The 10,524-nt window shown below is 33.5% G+C and overlaps 1 protein-coding gene across 1 annotated transcript; it reads left to right on the top strand.

Moving 5' to 3' along the window:
- The first annotated feature begins 6,077 nt into the window (after positions 1–6,077).
- On the top strand, positions 6,078–7,034 carry LOC141562258 (olfactory receptor 8G50-like). Its single transcript, XM_074302232.1, has one exon. The coding sequence runs from the start codon at positions 6,081–6,083 to the stop codon at positions 7,032–7,034; it is 954 nt and encodes a 317-aa protein (XP_074158333.1). The 5' UTR covers positions 6,078–6,080.
- The last annotated feature ends 3,490 nt before the right edge of the window (positions 7,035–10,524 follow it).

Genomic DNA, 10,524 nt, shown 5'->3' with positions numbered 1-10,524 from the left:
GATGATCAATTCTGATGAATGTGGTTCTCTTCAACAATGAGATGAACCAAATCAGTTCCAATTGTTCAATAATGAAAAGAACCAGCTACACCTAGAGAAGGAACTCTGGGAAATAAGTGTGAACCACAACATAGCATTTCCATTCCTCCTATTTTCACCTGATTACATTTTTGTTTTCAAAATAACTGTATGGAGATAGATATAGATATAGATAAATATTGTGTTTAACATATTCTTTAACATATTAAACATGTATTGATTGGTCTATCTGCCATCTAGGGGAGGGGGTGAGGAGAAGGAGAGGAAAAATTGGAACAGAAGGTTTTGCAAGGGTCAATACTGGAAAAATACCTATATATATATATATATATATATATATATATATGTATGTATAAATATATATATGTGTGTGTGTGTGTGTGTACATATACATATATAAAGTAAATAAAAAACTATTAAAAACATTCAATTTTATCTAGAAGTCCTAAAAAAAGATTTTCAGACAAATTACTAACAGAAACAGATACTTATATTTTGGGGGGAAATGTCACTCACAGTGTAATGTCACCCACACTGTAGCTTAATGGCGCTCATAGGATCAGAGGTCCCCAAGGGAAGGAATTCCATTTCCCTTTTACTCTTTATCTCCTCCACAGAACCTATTGGGCAATCCATCCCTTCTTTGATGAATATGCCATATACTGAGACAGCTATTACTTATGTTTTCATTACCCTCAGAATATAGGAAGATGGACATTTCTTCTAAGTCCTTATCCAAGTACATCAGAAAACATGGAGGTGAGGGGGTTAAGAATAAAGAGAGATAGACAGAAAGACAGAGAAAGCTGGGAATTAAAAGACCTGGTCAATTTTCAATTCAATCATATCTACTAAGCATTCATTTGCATGCTTTTTGAATGTAAGATGCTATATACTAGCCACTGAAAATACAGTGACCAAGGAAAAATAGCTCTTACAATCAAAGACATGTCTAAAATACTTTGGCTGTATCCCACAGTAACAAAAGCCATAGAAATAGGACTCCTTTACAGCAATACCTTTGGGATTTTGTTCCATGAAAAAAGAGTCAAAATGATAAAAAGAAAGAGCTGACATTCAATCTGATATCTAGACAACAAATAAAGTACAGATAGAGTTGGAAAGAAAAAAAAACTTGGGTCTGAACATTATTTACTTTCCCTGTAACCTTTAGCAAATGACTTATTTTGAGGGGTTTGCTTCTATAAAATGGTGAGGTTGAACTGCTCTCTGGAATCCTTTCTGATTCTAAATCCAATAAATCTAAGAACACTCTCCTATTTCACTAAATGTGAAACAAAGCTATAAGAAAGGCAGTGATTTGAGGCTATTAAAAGTGGAACAAAATCCCCACCAATTCTTTCTCACCTTTGCAAGGTTTATTCTTGAGCTGATTTTCTTAGGAGTCAGCAGCATTATGAAGAAATAAAAGTAAACTCTTTAGTCTCTCTTCTTTGAACCAATTTCTTTGCAATATTATTAAGCAGAGTCTCTAGAATCATATAAATGGAGCCCTGCTTACTAACTCAGTATATTAGAAAAATTCAAATAAATTTCATATAACAAATCTGACAAGTATTTAGATGAAAGGATTGCAAAGATAGAATTGGGAGAAAGGGGATTTAAATAACAGAGTACTGGTGCCGGAGACTTACTGACATTTGCTGGTTGTGTGCCTGTGGATACTGTAAATAACATTAGAACTATGAATACAAGAACTGAACTCCGTTTCTACAAGGGAGAGCCTGCCCCATTGCTGCAGTTCATCAGATGGTAGCAGAGAACAGCATCATAGATAATCAAAAGAAAGCAGCCCACTGGAAAATACTAGAAAAGAGCTGCAAAGATTATCTCATTAGAGGTGTCCCACAGAGTTAACAATAGTAAAAAAGAACATAGTGGCAAAGGAATCCAATACACTGAGGAAATCAACCAACGACATCAATTATAATTCTGAAAGTGGAAAAAATGTAAATCAACCTAGAAACCTATGTGGTTTTACCACTCAAGTTCCCTGTATGTCTGCTTAATCTAAAGAACTTCTAAATAATAAGTATTCCAACATAGTGTCAGTGGAGTCCTTCCCTGCTGGATTTATCATTTCTCACTTTGTATATTATGGATCCCAGGAAAACAATGTGATAAGAAACAGAGCTATGAAAACTAATGGGCAAGTAAGTAAAGGAAGGCTCAAAGAATATTGACTGATAAAATTGTTCTCAGAGGGTTGGGCAGAGTTCTGAAACCAATAGCTGCATGTATTTATTATAGGTGAACAAATACCTGAAAAAAATCTCTTTATAGTTTCTCAACAATTGACCATTGCATCTTCTTTTCAACAATTCCAAGCATAAAGAATAACTGCCACTGTTGGCATTATCATTATTATGCATCATTATAATGCAAACTATTGTTATTTTGGTGCTGTTATAATAATTATACTTGCATAATTTGTCATTCTACTGAATTTTTCTAAGACATTTTCTCTAATCTTTTGTTAACAATTTTCTGTCTAGTCAAAGGTACACAAGTATACCCAGATGTATACTAGCAGAGACACCAGAGGTTTATCCCAGGTCCTGACATGAAGGAAACAAACACTTTTTTATCTTTGGTTGCAAAATTAGTTACTCAGCTTTCTTACTCATTTACCTAGGAAAAAATGCTGATAAATACTATAAGGTATACCAGGGGACTTTCACAACCACAACTCTCTACTGCTACACAATTGCAGGAACAAAGTCCTCCCAGTATGCTGCTTGAACAGAAGAATCATGTACTAGAGACCAAAAATCAGTAAATATATTTACAGGAGATAAATAGCTAAGGAAATGCTGCTGTTAGACATGCCCTAAGCTATCACGGCTCACCACTTTTCACAGAATACTCAAGAATTCTTCTCTATTATTCCTGTTCATCCTCAACTTGCTTTTCATCATTTCATCAATTTTTTGGTGTTCACTGAAACCTAGCACTCTCCTGCAGAGATAATATCTGTGGATACCATTTTCAAAGCTTTAAGGTTCCTCTCATATACAAGATCCAAAAAATAATTAATATACTCTTTACTTGGCCTTGCCACCCCTGTAACTCAGCCACTAATTTTTTTGAGATCCTTATAGTTATCAACTGTGGAACTCTAATTCAATTTATCTCTTTCTCAGTACATTCAGCATCTGATTTTCAGGTGCCTTATACTCCTTCTCTTTCACATCAACTGCCCAATTTTCTAAACTAATGATCTCTGAATTCAGACTACTTCAAACATGAGGAATGTTTATAACTCAGACACTATCTCAAACTTCCAAATACCAATTCACATAACTTGGTTACAGATACAAGAAATTCTAGATACCATCTAGAGATCATGTTATGAAATGTTCAATGTAAACATAGAGGGTAAATAAAATTGAAAGAATTAAGAAGTTATGGAAAGTATTAATGACTTCTTCAGAAAAAGGAAATCCCTTATGATATGTCTCTTTGGAAGCTCCTGTAATTACTAATGAGATCCCAGGGTTCTTATAAACAGCTATAAAAAAACTTGTAACACATCCTCAAGAGTTATGTTGACACTGATGAACACTATTTATTTTTCTATAGCTGAAGAGGATACTCTGGATAAAGTCACAATTAGGAATAATCATCCAAAAATAAAATAAATTCCCAAAGCATTTCAGAGACAATTTGTGCCCTACTAAAAAGAATTAGAAGCTTCTATACCTAGATAATATCAATCTTCATAGAAAACAGTGACCTGGAAGGACTCTGTGGATGAAGAGCCTGTAGAATTTAATATTAGAGGGTAAGCATTTGATTAATTGTAATTATTTTTCCTTCTAAATAAAGATTAACAAAACCTCAGGACTGTACAAAGGAAAAGATGGATCCTAATCTATTCTCGAATTACTGGCAATAGTTTAAGACTAAAGAGTGGGAATAGGTAGTTTCAAAAGTAGATTTTGGAGACATGTAAAACACCAGGTCAGAATTATAGTACTAAAACATCTTCTTTAAGCCATAAATTACAATTGTCCCAAATATTTATACAGCAGTGATGGTCATCTTTGAAGATCTGTTCTAAAGTAGATTCTCCTACTGCCAAGGCAACCTATTTAACTTGTGTATAATTGTTAGAGATTTTTATCTTCACATCAAACCTTAATTTGCTTCTTTGATACTTTTCATGCATTGCTCTTGGTTCTGGTCTTTGGAGACAAACTGAAAACTCTAATCCCTTTTCAACATGAGAGCCCTTAAAATACTTGAAAATAATTGTGATGTTCCTCTGATTCTCCTTCTCTTTAGGCTAAAGTTTCAGAAGTAGTTCAAATTATCCTTATAATGTACTCATATTCATGACCCTCTTTGCCCATACCTGAATGTCCTCCAGCTTCTCAATCTCTTTCCTAAACTACAGCAAACAGAGCAGAACAAAATGTACTATTTGTGGTTTGACCAAAGTAGAATGTGGTAGAATTCTCAACAGAACTATTATAGAAGCCTCTGACTATGCTTTACTAATGATATCCCCTTAATTTTGGATAAAGGCATAAAAGCTTTCACATACATCAGCAAGAACTGTGCTGACAATGATGAATCCTGGAAGTTAAGAATATCTTCATGTAGACCAGATTTTTTTATTGTTTTATTATATATGTTAGTCATATTGAATTTCCAGTCTACTAAAAAAAACCAAATCCTTGTCAAACAAACTAACTTTTAAATTATTTTATATATATTTTTGGACTAACAAAACACATTTTAGCCGCTGTTTACAATTTTACATTTATGTCTGTATTAAATTTCATCATAAAATTTTGAGCCCAATTTTTAACCTGTAGTGATATTTTGAGATCTTGTTTAGGTAAAATTGCAAATTTACTGGAAGTTATTCATCTCACTAAGCTTTGTAAAGTATTTGGATTTGATAAGCATACCATCTATACTTCAATCCAAGGTATTTAACACACAAACTGAAGAATTCCTAATGCATTCTACTGCAATCATATTGGATATGACCTTCCAAGATAGCATTTTAAAATTAAAATTAAAAATGATGCACAGAATATTAAGTATTTAAAATTACTACTCATTATTTCACCAAATTGGAATTAATCTCCAATCCATATTACTTCATTCTTTCTGTAATATGGTTTTTTTAATGAAATTCTTTGACAAAATTTAGGTTCACTATATATTATAATAGTTCCATAACACTAACATGCCATTCTTCTAAAAACAATCTTGAGCCCCTAAGAACTATTTTCATAGAGCTCCACCATACTTCCATCTTAATTCAATGATTTTCAACTGTTTGCCCTTAGCAGTAACTGTACTGCACTGAGACTCTTTTTCATTATCACAAAAAATTGGAGACAAAATCCACACTCCCCAAGTTGTCAAGTTCCAACAGCGCTTTCTGGAAAGGTGGAGGACTATGAACAAAGTTTTGTGAAATTTCAGACATAGAATGGAAAGGGCACAGGCAAATTGCTAGACTGAAGAAAGGAAAGAATCATATCTCTTCCTGAATTGCCTCATCATTAGATCTTGGGTTATATCTTTATTGCCTTTCTCACCTTCAAAGCCATTTTTAATAATTGTAGAAAACATTTAAAGGTCAAGATAAAACTTGAGAGAATCATATGTTATACTTACTAGCGTTAAGAAATAGAACCTCAATATCATGTATTATTTTTATACATGCAATGCCAATTTCAATATTTGCTGCATACACTATTGGTTATTAATAAAGAACTTTAAAAGCATAGTTATAAATAATTATAAATAAAAATTATATTATATGAGGAGATCAGACATGGCTCTTTCCAACAAACTAATATATAAGCATTATGTAACTGTAAAGGCTGATGTTCAATAACTTTATAGGAAAATGGAATTGGACAAAAGATTAAATGATTATATATAATTTTATTCTGTTTGAGATCATTTTTTGAAACTGGTAATAATGAAGATATCTTCTTTTTTTAATCTATGTTTACAGATTCTTGCTTCCTAGTGCTCTACAATCAAAAAGAATGGAGAAAGGGAATTATTCACTAGTGACTGAGTTCATCCTCACTGGGCTGACAGTCCAAGCAGAGTTCCAGTTGCCCCTCTTTTTCCTGTTCCTAGGGATTTATGTAGTCACTGTGGTGGGGAACCTGGGCATGATCATATTGATTAGACTCAGTTCTCATCTTCACACCCCTATGTATTATTTCCTGTGCTGTTTGTCCTTCATTGATCTCTGTCAATCAACTGTCATCACACCTAAAATGCTAGTGAACTTTTTATCAGAGAAGAACTCCATCTCCTATCCTGAGTGCATGACTCAATTCTATTTTTTTGCCTTTTTTGCAATTTGTGAATGTCAAATGTTGGCTGTGATGGCATATGACCGCTATGTTGCTATATGCCATCCCCTTCATTATAGTCTTACGATGTCTTATCAAGTGTGTTCATGGTTGGTGAGTGGGGTGTATGCTTTGGGCCTTATTGGGGCTACAGTTCATATGAGCTGCTTGCTTAGAGTGCTCTTCTGTAAGGAAAATATCATTAATCATTATTTCTGTGATCTCTTTCCACTCTTGAAGCTCTCTTGTTCTAGTACTTATATCAATGAAGTGTTGGCTCTGGCTTTCAGCACATTTAATATCCTTTTCCCAACTTTGACCATTATTTTTTCTTATGTTTTGATCATTGCTAGCATTTTTAAAATTCGATCCACTGAAGGCAGATCAAAAGCCTTCAGTACCTGCAGTTCCCACATTGCAGCAGTTGGTGTCTTTTTTGGCTCTGCAGCATTCATGTACCTGCAGCCATCTTCAGTCAGCTCCATGGATCAAGGGAAAGTGTCCTCTGTGTTTTACACTATAGTTGTGCCCATGCTTAATCCCCTCATCTACAGTCTGAGAAATAAGGATGTCAAAATTGCCTTGAAGAAAGTGATAAAAAAGAACAATTTATTGAAAAGAGCAATATCAGAATAATTGATTTAAGAAAAAATTGGTTTTCTGGCAGGGGTGGGGGAAACATCAGGGAATGGGGAGAGCAGGGAGAAGCCAATGGAGAGAGAAAAGGAGAAATCTTTGTACAAATCACATATCCCGCTCCACAAATAAAATTAATTTGAGGTCCAACTCAGAGGTGCTTTGGGGATATATGTTAAACCAGGGTAACCTGCAGTTCTCTTAACAGATTTGCCTTTCTCTTACAACTCTGGCTTGTATTTCACATTAGTAGAATATCTGTGGAATTCATCCAAAGATTGATCTGTACCTTATATTAAAAGTGATGATTCTTCTAGTTTAAAAAAGATGTATAGAAACATAATTTTCATGGATAACCTTCTGTGAAACAGTGATCGCTGCAACTAGAAGTTAAATTTCTGAGGTTTCACAACATGAATGATATATAGAATATCAAGGCTAGAGAAGACTTTTAAAATGTACAGTTTCCAACCACTTGTTTTTCAGTTCAAGAAATTGTACTCAAAAAAGTATATAATTTGCCCAAAGTCACAGAGCAAGTCAATAACAAAACAAGGTCTTGAACTTAGTCTCTTCGTTCTTTGTCTTTTATCTTCCCTAAAATATTATGTAGTAAACAATACAAAGAAATTAAAAGGTTGGGGGTAAATTACACAAGAGGATGGTATAGGAAAAATATTAAGTACTTATTCACTAACCCCATAACAATGTGGAAAGAAGCTTTTTATTCATACAAACAGCTTTTAAGATGATCTAATGCAGGTAGGGAGAAATATTTCTGGAAGATGTTGTTCCAGCCATATAGTATTTTTCTTCCTGTGCAACAAAGAACTAAGATTACCTCAGATTAATAATTAAGATTATTATTAACTAATAGGAGCTATTAAAGCTATCAAAGTCCCATGAGTTGTGGGACAGACTGTTGTATCACTTATAATTTTAAAGCTAAGCCTATAGCAGTGGGGAAAATTGCATATATTTTCAAATTTTTTCAAAGAATCTGTTGTATTGGGGTTTTTTCCTCTCTTATTTTTTCTTTCCTTTCTTTATTAAAAAATATTTGTACCACATGAGAGTTTTCTGAGAAAGGAAAATAAAGGAATATTTAGAGAAATTTTGATCATATGAAATTAAAAGCATATCAATAAAATGTATTTAAAATAAGCATGTATGCAGAATGATGTATATGAATTGCAGCAGCAAAGTGGGGTGGCATATATATTGAGGAATTAAGAAGATGGAATTACATTTAGGATAGAAGATGACATAATGGAAAGAGGAATTTAGGAAATTTTGTAAATGCTGCTTTGCCTTGGGTGCAAGAGGCTTGTGGACCTGTTGCTGCAGCCTCAGGACTTGTAGTTTCCTTCCCTTTCACTAATCGAAATAGGAGTGGTGATTATTAAATTTTCAGGTACCAGACCATAAAGCATAATCTCTCTTCCTCCCCCCTTCCACTCCTTTCTAAGTAAGGAAGAAACTGATTCAAAACATTATTCTTTTTTTAATAAATTCTCTAATTTTTGTAAGAATATCTAGATCTCTTTTGCTATCCATATAAATCTTATTGATCTAATTCTTCTTGATCCTTGTGTTGTCATTATGATTCATTGGTAAAGAAGAAACCCAGGCCTAGAGATGGAATCACTCATGGAAAATGAAGAAAAGGGTTTGTCTCTCCTATCCCTTCCCAGTCAGTTATGTTATTTTGAAATATAGTAACTAGACAGAAAGGAGTAATTCAATTGTCAGGAAATTGAGGTAAATATACTCCAGGCAAACATAGATACAAATAAGTAGTGGAATAGAACACATGGAAGAAAAATAAAAAGCTGCCTAGAGACCAAGGAAGAGCTAGTCCTAATAACAGAGAGGGTTATCAGACCTTGAAGTTAAAAAGGTATAAATTGCCTTTGGCACATGCTTTCCTTATACTTGTACTTCATTGCCATTACCCTTTAGACCCTCTAAAAATATGTTTCTGATTATCCCTTCACTCAACCTGCCTTTCTTTCTATTCCCCCTCCGCCTTTCTTTTATCCCTTTCTCTTACATTTTCTTCCCTCTTTTCTAGCCAATCTCTCACTTTTTTGTCCCTCTTGATCCTCTTAATACCCTATAGAATAAGATAAATTTATATACTTGAATAAATATGTAATTTCTTCTTTGCGCCAAAATTGATGAAATTAAGCTTCAGACAATGCACATTCTCCCCCCCACACACACACACACACACTTATTTCCTTCTACTGTAACAGGTCTTTTGGACCTCTTCATGTTGCACAATTTGCACCATTTTATCTCTCCTTTTCTTTTCACCCAGCACAATCCTTTTTCCATATATTAATTTCTTTTTTTATATCATTGCATCAAAATCAACTTATACCCACATCCTCTACCTATGTATACCTCTTCTAATAGCTCTAATAAAAGATACAGTGTTCAACAGTTATAATTATCATCTTCCCATGTAGGGACATAAACAGTTTAACCTTTTAAAATGTGGGGTTTCTATTTACTATTTATCTTTTATATTTCTCTTGATTCTTGTATTTGAAGATCAAATTTTCAGTTTAGTTCTAGTCTTTGCATTAGAAATGATTGAAAGTCCCTCACTTCATTGGATATACATTTCTTCCTCTGAAAAATTACTCAATCTTGTTGAGTAGTTAATTCTTGATAGTAACCCAAGTTCTTTGCTCTCAAGAATATGGTATTCTAGGTATTCTAGGCTCTCTGATCCTTTATTGTGGAAGTTGCCAAATCCTGGGTGATACTGACTGTGTGACTCCTTAATACTTGAATTGTTTCTTTCTGGCAGCTTGCAGTAATTTCTCCTTGATCTTGTAGTCCTGGAATTTTGCTACAATAGTTTTTGAAGTTTTCCTTGTGGGATCTCTTACAGAGGGTGAAAAATGGATTCTTTCAATGACTATTTTGACCTCTGGTCCTAATATATTAGGGCACATTTCTTTAATGATTTTTTGAAAAATGTTATACAGGCTCCTTTTTGAGTCATGGCTTTCATGTAGTTAAAAAAAATTTTAAGCATTTCTCTTGCATCTATTTCCAAGTCAGTTGTTTTTCCAATGAAACATTTTACATGTTCTTATTTTTTATTCTTATTTTTAGTTTATTTAACTAATTTTTGATGTCTCATGGAATCATTAGCTTCCATTTGGCCAGTTCTAGTTTTTAATGTATGATTTTATATTTCCTTTTCTATGCTATTAATTCGACTTCTAAAGGTATTCTGTATGTATTTTGTTGTTTTGGGTTTTGTTTGGGGCTTTTTGGCATTTGGCCATTTGTATTTTGTAAGGAATTGTTTAACTTTTCCAAGCTGTTGACTCTCTTTTGCATACTTCTCTTTTTTTCCCAATTTTTCTTCTACATTTCTTATTTCACTTTTTAAAGCCTTAATAAGTTTTCCCAAGAAGGCTCTTTGTTCACATCCCTTGAGGTTTTGCATGCAGGCATTTTGCTCTCT

Source organism: Sminthopsis crassicaudata, chromosome 3 (genome assembly GCF_048593235.1).
Source record: "Sminthopsis crassicaudata isolate SCR6 chromosome 3, ASM4859323v1, whole genome shotgun sequence".
Classification (NCBI taxonomy): Eukaryota; Metazoa; Chordata; class Mammalia; order Dasyuromorphia; family Dasyuridae; genus Sminthopsis; species Sminthopsis crassicaudata.
Note: the sequence above shows the minus strand (reverse complement) of the source record. Positions and strands in the feature narration are given on the sequence as shown.

Coding starts and splice junctions, on each gene's coding strand:
- LOC141562258 (XM_074302232.1), top strand. CDS start 6,081: ATGGAGAAAGGGAATTATTCACTAGTGACTGAGTTCATCCTCACTGGG.